Source organism: Chanodichthys erythropterus, chromosome 16 (genome assembly GCF_024489055.1).
Source record: "Chanodichthys erythropterus isolate Z2021 chromosome 16, ASM2448905v1, whole genome shotgun sequence".
Classification (NCBI taxonomy): Eukaryota; Metazoa; Chordata; class Actinopteri; order Cypriniformes; family Xenocyprididae; genus Chanodichthys; species Chanodichthys erythropterus.
The window spans coordinates 39,971,574-39,990,414 of NC_090236.1; the positions used below are offsets into that span (position 1 = coordinate 39,971,574).

Here is an 18,841-nt window from a genome sequence, read left to right on the forward strand (position 1 = left end):
CTGTGAACATAAAGCCCACCTACTTTGATTTGATTGGTCGTTTCAAACATTTTGACATTAATGAAAGTCGGTAATCTTGGCTTTGTGCAATATATCCGTGCAGCACCAAAGTAGAGTTAATATTAGGCAATTATTTCACAACCATTATTATATATACAAACCCGATTCCAAAAAAGTTGGGACACTGTACAATAAAATTGTGAATAAAAAAGGAATGCAATAATTTACAAATCTCATAAACTTATATTTTATTCACAATAGAATATAGATAACATATAAAATGATGAAAGTGAGACATTTTGAAATGTCATGCCAAATATTGGCTCATTTTGGATTTCATGAGAGCTACACATTCCAAAAGAGTTGGGACAGGTAGAAATAAGAGGCCGGAAAAGTTAAATGTACATATAAGGAACAGCTGGAGGACCAATCTTGATTGGGTATAAAAAGAGAAAATAATGGAGCAATTTCAGAAAGGAGTTTCTCAGAGAAAAATTGCAAAGAGTTTGAAGTCATCATCATCTACAGTTGTTACGTCTAAAGACGTATTCATTGTGTTGTCATGGGAGTGTGTGTTGGAGTTGGTTGTTTGTTTTTTCTCTCTCCTGTTTTTGTTTGTTTTTTCTCTCTCTTTTTTCCCTCTCGTTATGAGACAGGTGTTCCAATCAGATGGGTTCAGTCCGGTCGTGGGTGATTGGATGTTGACGAGAAGGAGTGAGGATATAAGATGTGGTGGAATACTGGAGAAGAGAGAGAGACTTCCTTTCATCGGGGCAAACACTTCCTCCCGTGGCCCAGACTCATTTGTTGTTGTAGTTCTTGTATATTGTGTATGAGTGAGTGAACTCAGTATTACAACTTAGGTGTGCTCTTTACCAGAGAGAGAATTGACGTTGTTTAATATTCTTTGATTTTGTTTGTTTTACGTTGCCTATGTTTGCTAACGTTTCATGTTCTTTTTTTCTTTAAGGGAATGTAGGGGGAGGGTGCCAGATTTTTGTTTGTACTTCTATCTTTTTCTCTTGGTTATGGCCAGGGAGGGAGAGAGGGAAGATTTATGTATTTTATTTGTGCGTTATCTTTGTCCAGGTAAGTTAGAAAATTATTGGGTTAGTTAGTTTGGGTTTTGTTTGTTATGTTGGCCTAGCCCTCCCCTGAAGTTTTGTTCCCAATCCCTTTGTTAACGTTCTGAGATTCTTTCAATTAAAAAAGAACTAATTTGAACTGGTGTTTGTGTTGATTCTGGGACGGGAGGTTGGATTGCCCTGGTTCTCTCTCCAAGACTTTTTTTTTTCCTTAGTTATTTTTATTTATTTTCTTATTTTGTTACTGGCTCCCCACCCCTAGACAGGTAGTTATGTAACAATTGGGGGCTCGTCTGTTTTTTTTTTTCTTGCCAATTTGTTTGTGACAATTGTGTTTATTGATTTGATAACTTGGAGATGTGTCTCTTGTTAGAGAATCCGGTATGAAACTTGCTGCTAAACACCATTTCAATCTGCTGGTAAGTACTCCTTTCTCTAAAAGTTTGTTTGAAAGTCTTTGAAATTTTGTGGGAGGGGCAGAGGCATTAATTGTAAGAGTATGGATTTTGATTTGGTAGAATTTTCTCTTAATCCTACGATAGAAGTTTATGATCGCTGTAGGAAGAAAGATTTAATTCTTATAGCTGATTTCTTTCATATTAACGTTCCAAAAGAGGCTACTAAACAAGTTATTAAGGAGCAGCTCTTTGATGGTTTCTGCTGGTATTATGCCTGATCCATCAGAAGCACCTGTTGAGGGGGAGGAGTCGTCCGAAGCCGGGGTGGGTACTTCGGAGGTTTTTCTCACTGCAGATGCTTCTGAATCGTGTAATGAAACTAAATTGGCTGTTAAGTTGAAAGAGTTGGATCTATTGATTAAGAAACAAGAGTGCGAGGCAGAGTTAATTAAACTACGCTTTGTTCAAGCCGAGACCGAGCGCGCTGTTAAACTGCGTCAGCTGGATTTACAAGCGAACGAGAAAATGAGTAAACCAACTTCCAGTTCCTCGTACTAAACTTCCTTCGGATACGACGCCGCCGGTAAGTCAACCATTTCCTGCCGAACATTCTGATTTTGATGCGAGCAGGTATGTTAAGCTGGTCCCTCCTTTTAAAGAGGCAGAGGTAGATTCCTACTTCATCGCATTTGAGCGTGTTGCGGTGAAGTTAAGGTGGCCTAAGGATATGTGGGCTTTAATGTTGCAATGCAACCTTATGGGAAAAGCCCAGGAAGTATGTGCTTCATTGCCTGTAGATCAATCGCTTGATTATGAGATCGTTAAAGCGGCAGTGTTACGGGCGTATGAATTAGTCCCAGAAGCCTATCGTCAAAAATTTAGGTCTCATTCAAAGTCTTTCAAACAAACTTGTGTAGAATTTGCTCGGGAAAAGAGGGTACTTTTTGAAAAGTGGTGTTTAGCCAGTCGAGTTGTTAACTTTGAGCAACTCCAGGAGTTGTTGTTACTGGAGGAGTTCAAGAATTGTATGCCGGAGGCTGTTGTAATATATTTGAATGAACAAAAAGTTAATTCTCTTTCTGATGCCGCTGTGTTAGCGGACGAATTTATTCTAACACATCGCCCTACACGTTCTGAGCGAACTAGCTCCCCCATGGTTAATGTAGCAAGGGAAGAGACTCGAGTGTTTCCTCAAACTTCGAGGCCGGGGAAGAATGTAAGGCCAGCCCGTCAGTTTACTTCGGGGCGGACAGTGGAGAACAGGGTCTGTTTCTTTTGTTTAGATCCTGGCCATTTAATTGCTGATTGCAAGGCCTGGAAGCAGAAAGCGGCTGCTAAAACTAAACATGTGGCTTTTGCTCAGTCTATATCTGAATCTGACTCGACCTATGGGCCGTTTATTCTGCATGGCATCGTATCACTTGTAAGTGGTTCTGACATAAAACCAGTTTTGATTTTGCGAGATACCGGGTCTGCTCAATCCTTTGTGTGTAAAGATGTCTTGCCCTTTTCTGATCAGTCCTATACAGGTAGAAATGTCTTGGTGCGAGGTATCGAGATGGGATGTGTTCAGGTTCCACTCCATAATGTTCACTTAAAATCTGATCTCGTTACAGGAGTTGTTGAGTTGGGTGTGCGCCCAAATCTACCTGTGGACGGGGTTGGTATAATTCTTGGGAATGATCTCGCTGGGGCTAACGTTTTCCCTTGCCCAGTGGTGGCTAATAGACCTGATGCCTGCCTCTTTCAGTCTGATTTGTCTGCTCAGTTTCCTACGGTGTTCCCAGCTTGTGCAGTAACAAGGTCGCAATTGAAGAAGTTCAACGATGTAATTGACATCTCTGACTCTTTCCTTGCTGTTAATTCTGAGTCTGAAAAAAATCCCTTGGTTGTAGAGGCAGAAGTAAAGTCTGGTTCAGAAATACCAATAACTGAGGGAGTTCATTTACAGGTGGGTCGAGATCAGTTGTCTCTAGCCCAGAAGGCTGATCCTACGCTGCAAAATTGTTCTGAGGTGGCAGTTAATGTAAATGAGATCTCTGAATTGAATACCGCTTATTATTGGGAGGAGGGAGTTCTCATGCGCAAATGGAGACCTCCGCATTCTGATGCGGCAGACTGGCAGGTGAGATATCAGATTGTGTTACCGACTGGGTATCGTTTGCAAGTTTTGAAACTGGCTCATGAACATCCTCTGTCAGGACATTTGGGAGTCACGAAAACGTTTCAGCGCGTTTCTAAATATTATTTCTGGCCCGGATTAAAATCTGCGGTATCAGATTTCTGCCGTTCGTGTGATACATGCCAGCGTGCAGGGAAGCCGAATCAAAAGATTCCTTTGGCACCTTTGTATCCCATTCCTGTGCTAAGTGAACCTTTTGAGAGATTGATTATTTTACCTCAAAAATATTTGCACAAACGCTTGCAGAGTTGGGAGTAACTCATAAAATGTCCAGTGCGTACCACCCAGAAACGCAGGGAGCTCTTGAAAGGTTTCATCAGACGTTAAAGTTTATGCTCCGTGCCTTCTGTGTGGAGACAGGTAAGGATTGGGTAGACGGGTTGCCGTTGTTAATGTTTGCCATCCGTTAGTCGGTTCAGGAATCTTTGGGCTTTAGTCCCGTTGAGCTCGTGTTTGGGCACACGGTTCGCGGGCCGCTAAAGCTCTTGAGTGAGCAGTTGTTAAAGAAGTCTAGTTCACCTGTGTCGGTTCTAGAGTATGTAAGCTCTTTTCGTGAGCATTTACATCAGGCATGTGCGTTCGCTAAAGCTCATCTGTCTTGCGTACAATCTAAAATGAAGAAGCGCTTTGACCAAAAAAAGTGTGTCGCGTAATTTTCAGGCGGGTGATTTAGTTCTTGTTCTACTTCCCATCCCTGATTCTACGTTTCAAGCGAAATTCTTTGGTCCTTATGCGATAGAAAAAAAGCTTAGCGAAACGGATTATGTGGTGGGCACACCAGACCGTAAGCGTAAGAGCCGGGTCTGTCACATCAATATGCTTAACACTCTCGGGTCGGCGGTCACGCCGGCGTGATCACCGCATTTTTTTTCTAACCAGTGTGAAAGAGACTAAAAATACTCTGTCAATGTTGCACATACAATTAAGAGTTATACACCATTTTAATCTGTGGAATATTTTCTTTTATTTGTGTACACTCAGAGTAAAAACAAAATGTTGTGATTTTTGCAAAATAAAGAAAACAAACATGATGCGTGATCTCTCCTCTCCCTCTGAACGAAGTCCAATCTGATAGTTCTCAGAAAATGAACTGTAACTTAGTGAATACTAATCACAAAAAAATAGACTTGTGTCTAAAAAAACATTGAAATGTCAGGTTTTAAATCGTGTAAGTGAAATCGAAAACAAACATTCTGTGTTTATGTAATCTGTATGAAAAGAGAGCCATGTCAGAAATCCGTGATTCAGCTCATTATCTGCTAATGCGGCCACGCCCACGGAGCGAGCGCTATTCAGACGCAAATTCAGTCAATACATGCATACATCGTCTCAATCGTGTATTTACTGTCTTGAAAAGTGTTTTGAATAGCCATAGTTAGCGATCTCTGGCCTCTGTTAGTTCGGTTATTTCCTGGATTGCCTATTCTTCTTTAGTGCTCAGGCATTTGTGGACAAAAGGGGCAGAGCGCCCTCCGGCTTCAAGTATGAATTGTAAACACAGTATCCAGCACTCATAGTAATGACAATAAATCCTGAATATTACTCCTCTGTATAGAAAATTGACAAACAAGAATCCATCAATATTTCTCCAAATGTGCATGCTTTTAAGCTAAAAGCCTATGAATTGCCATAGAGGTAACATAATTATTCAGACACTTTGCATCACAGAAATACATTATATTTTAAAGAATATAATAGAATACCATTATTTTAAATTGTAATAATATTTCACAGTGTTGCTGTTTTTTCTGTATGTTTGATATACACCATGAGCTTGAGACATGATCAATGTCTCACAGGTTTTTTCACAGCCTACCTGACTGAAAGAGCTCATTATTTATGCAGCTCATTAGAGCTCTTTATGCAATTCTTTTGTCTTCTCAGGTGAGAATCACCCATTATACATGAGGATTCACGCCTCCACGCATACTGTGTTTCTTGACCAAAGATGTTTTAGAAAATTTAAATCTCTCTATTGTTTTATATGAACAAGCAGGCAGCATAATTTTTACCTCATTTTGAAGCAAAAACTCTAGTCTACAACCTCAAATACCCAGAAGTCTTGTGAACAAAGATTTAATATATATTTTTTGGCCTTATTTCAGTGACTTAAGTTTTTTGTTTTTTCAATAACCACGCATAAACATTATTCCTTCAAAAACACAAACATGTACATACATGTTCCTCACATATTATTGTAGCCTAGTTTGTGCTGAATACAGTGTAATGACACTTTTTCCATTAATATGTTTATGAACAACTGAAAAAAGCACAAATGTCAGGGCATGTCAAAACTTCTCCAGGGCCCCAAAAATCCTCAGACCCCTGAGGGTTAAAACCTATCATGTGCGAGAGATGACACAGACTCCCTTGTCCTCAATGCTTGCTACTCCTATTTATGTGAGTGCTGAGCAGGTACAGGAGGATGGTGTGATGGAGGACTGTCAAGGCTGCGGGGTACGTTTGGAGAATTCCGTTGTTTTGAACAATTTAGATTCTCACCTAGAGCATTTGTCAGCATGCCAACGAGAGGATGTGGTGAGAGTGATACGAAAATACCCCTCTTTGTTCTCCGATGTTCCGGGGAGAACTACAGTCCTGTGTCATGATATTGATGTGGGTACTTCTTTACCTATAAAGCAACATCCGTACCGACTCAATCCAATGAAACGAACAGCAATGAAAAACGAGGTGGAGTATTTGCTGAAAAATGAGTTGGCTGTCCATAGTCAAAGTCCGTGGAGTTCTCCATGTCTGTTGGTTCAGAAACCAGACTCTTCCTTCCGTTTTTGCAAGGTTAATAGTGTGACCAAAGCAGACTCTTTTCCTTTACCTCGCATTGAAGATTGTGTGGATCGAATTGGTTCTGCCACTCATGTAACTAAACTAGATCTCCTTAAGGGGTACTGGCAGGTCCCTTTAACGGCCCGTGCTAGTGAAATATCTGCGTTCGTCACTCCTGATACCTTTCTGCAATATAATGTAATATATTAATAATAATAATAATATAATATAATGTTCGGGATGCGGAACGCTCCGGCGACTTTCCAGCGGCTGAGGGTTTTATCAGGAGTGACGAACTGCGAAGCATATCTGGATGATCTAGTTATTTATTCGAACAGTTGGGAGGATCATGTGACTCGTTTAGATCAAGTGTTCAGTCGGTTGGCTGAGGCTTCCTTTACTTTGAATCTTTCAAAATGCGAGTTTGCAAAAGCAGTGATCACGTATTTGGGTAAGATGGTAGGTCAGGGGCATGTGAAGCCCGTGATGGCCAAAGTGAGTGTAATCCTTGATTTTCCCATACCTGTGAATAAACGCAAACTTCGGAGGTTTTTGGGAATGGCGGGGTACTACCGCGGATTTTGTTATAATTTCGCAATGGTAGTGTCCCCACTGACTGACCTTCTTAGCACTTCAAGAAAATTTGACTGGAATGAAATGTGTGATAACGCTTTCTCTGCCGTGAAAGATTTATTGTGTAACGCGCCAGTTCTCTCAGCTCCTGATTTCGCACAGTCTTTTCAGTTGAGTGTTGATGCGAGTGCTGTTGGAGCTGGCGGAGTGCTGACGCAAGAGGATGACTCGGGGTTTGAGCATCCCGTGTGTTATTTTTCTAAGAAATTTTCTAATTGTCAGCGCAACTACAGCACTATTGAGAAGGAGGCGCTGGCCTTGGTACTGGTGTTGCGACACTTTGAAGTGTATTTGGGAGGTCATTGTAGCCCGATTAAAGTGTACACCGATCACAATCCATTAGTGTTTTTGTCACAAATGTCTAATTCCAACCAGCGTTTGATGCGGTGGTCACTTGTTTTGCAGGAGTACAACCTTGAAATTAAACATCGCAAGGGCTCAGACAATGTGGTCGCTGATGCGCTGTCCCGAGTGTGCGGAGCTGACGAGTGATGCGTTTTATTTATTTTTTTTGCATGGCAAAAAAAAACTTTAGTGATGGGGGTGTTACGTCTAAAGACGTATTCATTGTGTTGTAATGGGAGTGTGTGTTGGAGTTGGTTGTTTGTTTTTTCTCTCTCCTGTTTTTTTTTCCCTCTCGTTATGAGACAGGTGTTCCAATCAGATGGGTTCAGTCCGGTCGTGGGTGATTGGATGTTGACGAGAAGGAGTGAGGATATGAGATGTGGTGGAATACTGGAGAAGAGAGAGAGACTTCCTTTCATCGGGGCAAACACTTCCTCCCGTGGCCCAGACTCATTTGTTGTTGTAGTTCTTGTATATTGTGTATGAGTGAGTGAACTCAGTATTACAACTTAGGTGTGCTCTTTACCAGAGAGAGAATTGACGTTGTTTAATATTCTTTGATTTTGTTTGTTTTACGTTGCCTATGTTTGCTAACGTTTCATGTTCTTTTTTTCTTTAAGGGAATGTAGGGGGAGGGTGCCAGATTTTTGTTTGTACTTCTATCTTTTTCTCTTGGTTATGGCCAGGGAGGGAGAGAGGGAAGATTTATGTATTTTATTTGTGCGTTATCTTTGTCCAGGTAAGTTAGAAAATTATTGGGTTAGTTAGTTTGGGTTTTGTTTGTTATGTTGGCCTAGCCCTCCCCTGAAGTTTTGTTCCCAATCCCTTTGTTAACGTTCTGAGATTCTTTCAATTAAAAAAGAACTAATTTGAACTGGTGTTTGTGTTGATTCTGGGACGGGAGGTTGGATTGCCCTGGTTCTCTCTCCAAGACTTTTTTTTTCCTTAGTTATTTTTATTTATTTTCTTATTTTGTTACTGGCTCCCCACCCCTAGATGGGTAGTTATGTAACACAGTGCATAATATCATCCAAAGATTCAGAGAATCTGGAACAATCTCTGTGCGTAAGGGTCAAGGCCGGAAAACCATACTGGATGCCAGTGATCTTCGGGCCCTTAGACGGCACTGCATCACATACAGGAATGTTACTGTAATGGAAAACATTGTCGGTGAACACAATCCACCGTGCCATTCGCCGTTGCTGGTTAAAACTCTATAGGTCAAAAGAGAAGCCATATCTAAACATGATCCAGAAGCGCAGGCGTTTTCTCTGGGCCAAGGCTCATTTAAAATGGACTGTGGCAAAGTGGAAAACTGTTCTGTGGTCAGACGAATCAAAATTTTAAGTTCTTTTTGGAAAACTGGGACGCCATGTCATCCGGACTAAAGAGGACAAGGACAACCCAAGTTGTTATCAGCGCTCAGTTCAGAGGCCTGCATCTCTGATGGTATGGGGTTGCATGAGTGCGTGTGGCATGGGCAGCTTACACATCTGGAAAGGCACCATCAATGCTGAAAGGTATATCCAAGTTCTAGAACAACATGCTCCCATCCAGACGTTGTCTCTTTCAGGGAAGACCTTGCATTTTCCAACATGACAATGCCAGACCACATACTGCATCAATTACAACATCATGGCTGCGTAGAAGAAGGATCCGGGTACTGAAATGGCCAGCCTGCAGTCCAGATCTTTCACCCATAGAAAACATTTGACGCATCATAAAGAGGAAGATGCGACAAAGAAGACCTAAGACAGTTGAGCAACTAGAAGCCTGTATTAGACAAGAATGGGACAACATTCCTATTCCTAAACTTGAGCAACTTGTCCCCTCAGTCCCCAGACGTTTGCAGACTGTTATAAAAAGAAGAGGGGATGCCACACAGTAGTAAACATGGCCTTGTCCCAACTTTTTTGAGATGTATTGATGCCATGAAATTTAAAATCAACTTATTTTTTCCTTAAAATACTATAATCATACCGCCATACTATAATCATATTTTTATAGAAATGTTTACCTGAGGCCAGTCAGTGTATCTCCACTCTTAAACTCTATTGGATGATCCATAGACGTGTCACTCTTCATAGACACACAGCTGGACTCTGGTTCTGATCTCTTCTGATGAACTGAGCTAAAACAGAACATCCTTTATGATTACAATCATTTTAAGATAAGATCTCAAAAAAGCTTTTTTTTTAATGAAAAGCACTCAAGGAGGCTTATTCTTATCAATAAATGTGAAATAAATAAAAAAAATACAGAACAGAATTTCTGTAACAGTTGTTTCCTCTATAACATTAAATGATATTAGTATATAATGTATTATGTAATATATATAATGTATTAGTCAAAGTACCTGCATCCTGGAAAACAATCTTCATTTCTGGATGTTTGTGTGTCATCCATGATGGATCTGAACAGTTTGATCTCCACCGCTGCCTCTAGAAGGAAGTGACAATCACAAAAACTAAAGTAATCAAACATTACCTTCATAACTCTGCTGAATGATCTTGAGAGCTGGAGAAATAGATCACAATCACTCAAATACATACGGTTAGTAACATGTAAACACAAATGCTCTTTACGTCTGTTTCACTCCGTGTGCAGTGTGTATGCATTGCGTGTTGCAGTATGTATGCGATGCAGGAGCAGCACGTGCTATTGTGCTTTTACATATGCTGCGTTTGCAGTGCGCAACTGATCTGTGGCTTTATATCAAAAACACAACCTTTACTTATTTTTATTTCAAATCCAAAAGTTGTTACTGAACATGTCTTGTCAGCATTGTGATTCTCTTTGTACATATAGGCAACACTCTTTCATAGATGTCACGCTTAAAGGACAGTGGCTCTCCAGGACCGAGTTTGGACACCCCTGACCTAAGCATACTGAAATAAAAAAAAAATAATAAAAAAAAACTATAAAAAAATAAAAACATAAATAAAACTAAAAATGTACTTGGGGTAGGATGTAACATGCTTTATTGTTATTACAACTAACCCAGAGTCTTGAACTAGCTCACCTTACAGCTAACAGCCGAAACATTAGCACTAACAACTTGCATGAAAAATATCTACACAGACACACAATAAACATAATTTAACTTTGATGAGTTTAACAGGAATTGCCATAACAACAACAACAAAAAAAAAAAGGTAAAAAAATTACTTATATTGAAATTAGTTTTTCTCCTCTAAAATCTGCTGTCTGCCACAGGGCTCTACTTTCTCGCATGTGGAATAAGGACTAAACCAAGCATGTGTGAAGTAAACCAGTTGATTTGTAACTTGTTCCTGATTGGAAAAACTAGAAGTGTTACAACTAACCCATGTTACAATCATTCCCGGGGCCTGTACCATGAAGCCGGATTCGCTGGCTAGCCAGGTAAGTTCCAGATTAGTTTGCACCAGTCCTGGGTTTTAGGTACCATGAAAGTGACTTGGCTTTTAGCGGTGTTCATCGCCATAGAAACGTACGCTCTATGGCTAACCTGCTCCGGGACAGGTTATGTTCTGGGTTAGAGATCTCAAACCGATATTGTACCAGTCAGATGTGAGCAAAGTGATAGTGACACATCCAAAGCAGTAAAGTCACACCCCCAGTTTCTCTTCCTCCAAATTAAAGGTCACTATATAGTAAAAATAATATTTAATGATGAAATTGTCTGGCTTTAATGATAATTAGAATTATTTTATGATTTATATAATAATTATTTGATCTATATTATTAATAATCCATTACACACAAGCAATTTTAGTTTAACAGTTATTATTAAGCATTTAGTTTAAATTAATGTTAATATATGTAATATAAATAAGCTGAAGAATCAATAGATAACTCTTTAAAATGACTACATGTGACCTTACATGTTTGAGTCTCTATTGCTATATATTATCAACTATATAAACTAACTTCACAAGTTTCACTTGCACTGATAGATCAAGATCATTTCTTTTATTTGTCCTCTTTCATGGACTAGTATTTTCTTTAGTTTAAATGCATTTAAATTCTTCATTTTCTTCAATCTCTTAACCTTCAGCAAATAAATAAATAAAATAAAATAAAATAAAATTTGAATCGCGCTGGCTCACTCGCGAGAAGTGAATCAGAGTTGTAATTGGCTGTTTGCCACTGATGTCACTCATTCACGTGCACGCGCTCCACAAACTCAGGATGCCCGAGTTGACAGAGAAAGTTGATGATCAGCATCATAATGGTACTAACAAAGCCGGACTGGAGTGGTTTGGTTTTGTCAACTTGAAACTAAATTACCCTGTTCAACTACCATCATGGTACAGGCCCCTGGTCTCCACTACATTTAAACAATGTTTTATTCAATTAATTACTTTATATGTATCGTAATACTTTAGATTTAGCCTAATACGTTGCGAAGCAATGCAAAACATTTAAACACAGGCATATGTGTCACAAACATTTTAAATTAATACTTACAATAGACGAAAACAGACGAATTTCGTCTTTTCTTTCCCTTTTATCTTCATTCAAGAAATCCTGCAGGTCATAAATAAGTTTTGTTTTTCCACCTCCACGAAGAGACGAGTGAAATCCATTACGTGAAATATTTCCTTGTTTATCTTTACGAGGCAAGTTGTCGTTTTTACTTGTTTAGCCGAGGAAAAAAAGCCATGTGTTGACTTTGAAACGGAGTAGACTTTAAAGTTTTTCATCTATAGTTAAGTTTACTAGATTTTCGCGTCAATACATATTCATTTTAATGCGGACAATGCGCTTTCGCTTTAATTCAGCGCATGCAGCACAGCAAAAAATAGACTCGGTGCGGAAACGATCGCTGCAACTGGAACACTGCCGAACCACATCCGCGTGCTTTGTGAAAGCTTTAATCCGTTAACACATGGGCACGGAAAAATGGTAGCGGTACTATTGCAGAATCACAGTATGCAGAAACACACAAGAAACAATGTTCAATTTTTTTTAGGATAAAAAATATCATAGGTAAAGTGATTCACAGAACAGCTTTTCCATCGAGTTGCTACATCTCCTGCCTAAACTTTTATAAGCAATTTTATTACATATTTAAAGATTTTCTGATTGATAATTATCAATTCTGTCTGTTTGAAATGGCGTGACATCAGCTATAAAGATGAACTTTCACTTTCATTTATGATGAGGCATGTCATGGGTTACCAGATCCTGCAAAAATGTCCAGCACAAAACCGACTCCAAAAGTGCCAAAAGGAATTAAAACTAGCGCAATTTCAGTGTTGCCAAGTCTGTGGTTTTACCATGCAATGGGATACTGTTTAACTGTTGTTGCAGTCTTGATTCAATTACAGTTTATATTTAAAAAAGATAAAAAAATTAGCTATATACAAACCCCATTTCCAGAAGAGTTGGGAGTGGGACATTTTGTAAAATGCAGTAAAATTAAGAGTCTGTGATTTGTTAATTCTCTCAAACCTTTATTTAACTTACAAATGTATAAAGGAAAGATTGAATGTTCCAATGTTCCTGACAACTTCATTGCATTTATAACACATTTTGATTTTGATGGCTGCAACACATTCCACAAAAGTTGGGACAGAGCCATTTTTACCACTGTGTCACATCACCTTTCCTTTAAATAATAATTTTTTAATCATTTGGGAATTGAGGATACTAACTGTTGCAGTTTTGCAAGTAGAATTTTTAGCCAATCTCGCCTGATACAAGACATCTGCTTAACAGTCTGTGCTCATGGTTGTCTGATTCTCATTATAATGATGGACCATACAGTTTCAATAAGAGTCAGATCTGGACTGCAGGCAGGTCAGTCAAGCACATTTACTCTACGGTGTAATGTCTATGAAACCACTGATGTATCACATGCAGAATGAGGCCTGGCATTGTCTTGCTACCCAGGAAAGATGTCATCTTGATGGCAGTTTATGTCTCTGTATGATCCATATATATGCCTCCATGTCAATGGTACCTTCACACAAATGCAAGACACCCATGCCGTTTGCAGTGATGCATCCCCATAACCATGACAGATTGTTTGCTTTTGCACCTGTCGCTGATGAAAGTCTGTATGGTCCCTTTCGTCTTTGGGACTGAGAACTCAATGTCAGTTTTATCCAAAAACAAGCAGGAACCTGGACTCATCTGACCATAGCACACATTTCCACAGTCTTTTAGACCATCTGAGATGAGCTCGGGCCCAAAGAACTGGGCAGCGTCTCTGCATTTAACAGACGTATAGCTTTCTCCTTGTGTAACAGAGATTCAAGTTGCATTTCTTAATGCAGCGTCAGACTGTTGAGTGACAACTGTTTTCCAAAGTACTCCCAAGTCCATGTGTCTGTATTTAACACAGTAGCATGACAGTTACTAATGCAATGCCATCTGAGGGGTCAAAGGTCAGGCACATTCAACTGAGGTGTCCTAACTTGCCCTATACAGACTGAGGTTTCTCTGGATTCCCTGAATCTTTTTACAATATTATATATGGTAGATGGTGAAAGACATAAAATCTTTGCAGTCTTGCATTGAGAAATGTGATTTTTGAATTTTTTGACAAGTTTCTCAAAATATTTGGCACAAAGTGGTAAGCCATCTTTTCTTCCAAAGACTGAGAAGCTCTTTTACACCCAAACATGATACCCTCACTTATTACCAATTCACCTGCTAATTGTGGATTGTTTAAAAACAGTTTAACTTAAATATTATATAATCTTTTCACTTTTATTTTGCCTCTGTCCCAACTTTTTTGGAGTGTGTTGCAGCCACCAAAATTAAAAATTGTTTATATTCACAAAATACAATTATGTTGGTCAGTGAAAACATTGAATATCTTTTCTTTGTACTTTTGACAGTTAAAATCACAAATCACAGATCGTGGTATTTATTGTGCATTTTACAAAAGTCCCAACTTTTCTGGAAATGGGGTTTGTACCACATCTATACCACATTGCTATTATTGTGTAAAATTAATATTAAAGTACTTTTACAGAGCATAGTATGCTGCAACAATCCTTATCCTGATATAAAAATAGGCATGGCTGTGTTTCCAGTTTATTATTGTTACATGTGCCCTGGGTCCGTGCTCTATTTTCATTATATGGACTCCATTTCCCACAATCCCCCACCAAGGAACCAATCATGCACTCACACCTGGGGCACGTTCAAGCTCAAACCGGTGCGCAACATTTTGCTACGTTTTCCGGGTTGAACGACATGTTTCCTGGAAACGGTCTGCAACGGGTTTGAGATATGTTTTCTCTTGTTTGGTGGGTGTGTCAGAAATGTCAACCCAATCAGTGGCAAGATGTATATAAACCGCGCGGTATTAAAGAGACAGCTCGCACAATGGGTATTAATGTAACATAAAAATACTATACTTATATATTTTGCTATTGTATTGTGATGTGACACTTTAATAAACTTTTCTATAATCAGAGGAGAATAGTTGGTAAATATTACAATATCATATATATAGCATAACAACAGTGATCAGCAATATTTATAAGCCTAATACAAGCAATAAAAATAATATAGATCAACACAGTCACGGAGGTAAGAAGTGGATTATCCTTCACCTGAAATGTTTGTCTTTTCATCATGAAGTGCAAGTCAAATGTTGTATAACAATAATAGAAGTTTCCACAAATCCCTTCACTCGATTGGGATGTTCTCTTTTGTTCTGGGCGGCAAGTGCAGTAACTGTAACATCGGGCATATTTTGTAGTATTAAACACATATTTATACCGACTTCATCAGGCTCCGAAAATTCTTCACAAAGAACACAAAGAATGGCCTTCTCAGCTGCCATAGTTGCAACTCTTGCGTCATCAGAACAGGGTGTTCAACGCGCCACCGTTTCCGTTTAAAAAACGTTTTGCAACGTTTTGTCGGGGCTGAACGCAGCCCTGTTTCCCACTCGTGTTAATTAGTTGAATTATCTGAACCTGCTGTAACCCAGGTTAGATGAAGAGAAATTGAAGGGAATTATTTAATTTATTCACAGTTATTAACATCATATTTCTCTTAATAAAAGTTAGAAAGAAGTGTTGAAGTTATTAAAAACATTTAAAAAATTAGCAAATTTATCCCATTTAGTAGATGATTAACCAATGAGAGCTCTTTGTCATCGCGCGCACCCTGTGTGTCATCGAGCATGCGCAATAACAGAAGAGAGGAGTTGATGGAGAAAAGACTTGATCTGATCATCGTGATCCAACTTGATTAAATATAGATTTAAAAAAAATCCTCTTAATATCGTACAAACGTTTAAATTCATTTATTTTGAGGCATCCAGCATCTCAAGACGTCGATTGAACATTGTTGAGACGCATTTTACTCGTTCAAAGACGCCATTGCTGGTCACACGCGCATGTGATAGAGACACGCCTGTGTGAGAGAAAAAACGAACTCCCGAGTTCACCGACGCCATTGTAGGACACACACGAGCGTGTGAGAGACGCGCCTGTGAGCGAGTAAACTCATTTCATAGGCTGCGTCCGAAAACCTAGGTAGCTGTCTTGCTGCCTCGCTATCTTATAAGAGAATGACTTGTACGGCAGCATTTGTGCATGAAGGTACCTCTAGTGATGGGCAGATCGAGGCTTCATGAAACACTGAAGCAGTTGAATCAAATGTGCCGTGATGATTCGAGGCTTCGAAACAATCTGACACCCGTCTCCACGGTGACCCCTAGTGGTCAGAACAGTGCAAGAAAAAAAACCCAGGCCAAACATGCATTAAAATACCCTTTAACAAATGTATTACAAAATTTTTATTTAAAGTAAAATCAATTAAATGGAATGGACTATATGCACGGAGCGTTCTTTAGAACTTCCGCATTAATATAAGCCAGCTCGAAAACTTCCGGTGAGATGTAATTTGCTGGTGTGTTGAGCATCAGTAGTGTAATACTTAGTTTATAATCAGAATATAGTCACTTAAATAGTCAGGCATAGCATTAATTTAGTTATTCAAACGTAAGACAGCATAAAAAATAAATAAATAGACGTAACTCAATGTTCCTCCTCGGCTAAATTCAATTCGACCATTAGTTTTCACACTTTTATGTTAAAAAAAGCTTCAAAAATTAAATATTTATTGTGCACTTTAGTTAGATTAATTGAATAAAATGTGTGTTTTCACAAGTGTGCTGAAATCATTGATCTTGCACTGCACTGACTGACAGCTGCTGTGATTATAAAGAGAGAGCACGGTGCTCGCTTTCTGTGTAATTCACAATACAAGTTATTGTTTTTCATAAGATTTTGTGAGTATTTCATACTTCACATTGACAAAATGTTTTTTCAAACCTAGTTATTTTATAATGTTTAATATTTAGTCAAAAACGAAGTGAAAAACGTTTAGAGGAAATGGCTGATATGTGCGCAAATAAATGCTACTTTGCCGCCACCTGCTGGTTAAAGTGCTAATTACTGTCTTTTTTTATTTTTAAATAAGTGTTTTCTATCAAATGTTAAATTTCCTACATTTTTAAACGTTCGGTTTTACAATAGGGACAATCTCAGAAGGATGAACAAATAATGTTTGTGGTCATCGCATTAAAAATAACATTTGAAGTGCTGGGGAAAAAATGTGTGTGCGTGTCTAATTACAGACAGGGCATTTTTAAATAGTCCCAATAGCTTCGTCTTTATTGCAATCAATAAAACTGGTTTATTGGCAAATTAGGTAAATGTAATAACTGCATTAAAATATAAATACAACATTAAAAAGTCAACCATAGATGGTTTTGTGTCGATGTACAACGACTACAGAATGAACAGCTAACAGTTCACCGGAAGTGCTCGAGCTGGCTTAACCACAACCAGGAAGTAACCCGTGCATATAGTCCATTAACTAATCATCTAATAAGATTAAATATAGAGTGTCTGTATAATATGTTCTTTTATCAATTTTAAAGGCTTGTTTCTCTGTTCCATGGCTCAAGCTAAACAGGCCAATAAGAGATTAATAACTACCATTATTAATTTTAATTATTCTAATGTATAATTAAAACATCTACAAATGTATAAAACTGATTGGAGATCAGGTAAAACCATAGGGTAAAGCCCTAGACACTTGTTATATTTCTTAGTGAATCTGCATGATTCATGGGTTCACTTTATCATCGCCCTCTACCGGTGAACCATTGAAATTTCGAACTGTTTTGAAATGTCTCGAAACAGTGATGACGTTATGAAGCCTCGTTTACTAAAATCACGTGACTTTGGCAGTTTGATACACGCTCCGAATCACTGATTCGAAACAAAAGATTCTCTGAAGCTTCGGAGCTTCATGAAGCAGTGTTTCGCAATCGGCCATCACTAGGTACCTCACGAAATTGATTTCGGACAGACTTCTGAGGCAGCGTAATGATCTACAGCAATATAGCGCGAGCTTTGGTGAGAACTAAACAAATATTTAATTATTACAGTAGTAATTTCTCGATAGAAATGATATCAAAATTGAAATATGTTGATCAAAATCGTACATTTATACACAAACTGAGCAGCAAACGCAACCTTCGGACGCCATCTTTATTTTTCTAGCTCAACTGTCACAGAATGGAAAGCACAGGATTGTGGGATATCAAAGGCAGCTAAGGATACATCTATGCTTCCTTCAAAAATCGATCTGAGGAAGGTATCTCATGAGAGAGGAAGTGAAGCTAACATTGGATTCAGACGTGCCTTGATGCCTTCCTACCTTGAAATGTGTCCTCGGAAGGCAGCATTTTCCAGTTTTCGGACGCAGCCATAGAGTTCACTGACGCCATTGTTGGTCACGTGTAAAGACGCGCCTGTGTAAGAAAAAAAAGATTTGATTGAGAGGGCAGGTTTTTTTTCCTTCCTTGTGTTTTTTTTTTTTTCTTCTATTTTTTTCTTTTCTTCTAGTTTTTTCTTCTTCACTCTGCGGATTCGCAGAATTCGGAATTCCTGTGATCTTCTGTGAACTTCACAGTTGATGGCGAGCCAACCAAAACCTGCTACGGAGGAAAAAGGACGACACATCATAAAGAAGAGGACAATATCCTCTCTGACTATCATTCTTGCTTGGATAAAGCAAGACGCTTTCAACCTCAAGAACTATTAGATTCATTTCCTTGAGGGAATTTACTGAACAGAACGGGAAAAGAGAAAAAGAAACTGATCAGTACTACACAGAACACTTGATAGTATACCAGTAACCCATTTGATTAATATTGAAGTCGTTATTGGATTATCTGTGAGATTTTTGAGAAACATTAATTCTTCTGTTTTTTTAATTTTCTTTCTTTTTCTTTTCCTTCTTCTCTTTCTAATATTGAAGTGACCGGTCCGTGTATATTTTTGGGGTGAAAAGAGTGCACTCAAGGGAAATTTTCAAAGCCAATCTTTATTGTATATTGTTCATATGAAATTGTAATTTACTTGCTTTTGTTCTTTTGTAATTTT

At 38.7% G+C, this 18,841-nt stretch overlaps 1 protein-coding gene across 5 annotated transcripts in view; it reads right to left on the reverse strand.

Moving 5' to 3' along the window:
• Positions 1-18,189, reverse strand: part of LOC137003452 (NLR family CARD domain-containing protein 3-like) — a 70,153-nt gene extending 51,964 nt beyond the window's left edge. For 2 of the 5 annotated variants that reach the window (XR_010891971.1, XM_067363620.1), the window contains exons 1-3: positions 11,880-12,232; positions 9,784-9,868; positions 9,445-9,558 (exon numbers count right to left, since the gene is read on the reverse strand). Coding sequence is in view for 3 of the 5 variants with exons in the window: in XM_067363620.1 (XP_067219721.1) it covers positions 9,445-9,558; positions 9,784-9,833 (164 nt within the window). In the remaining 2 variants the exon portion in view is untranslated. Of the gene's footprint in view, positions 1-9,444; positions 9,559-9,783; positions 9,869-11,879; positions 12,233-18,113 lie in introns of those variants that run through there. The other 3 variants (XM_067363618.1, XM_067363619.1, XM_067363621.1) reach the window with 3 other exon arrangements.
• Between the last annotated feature and the right edge of the window lie 652 nt (positions 18,190-18,841).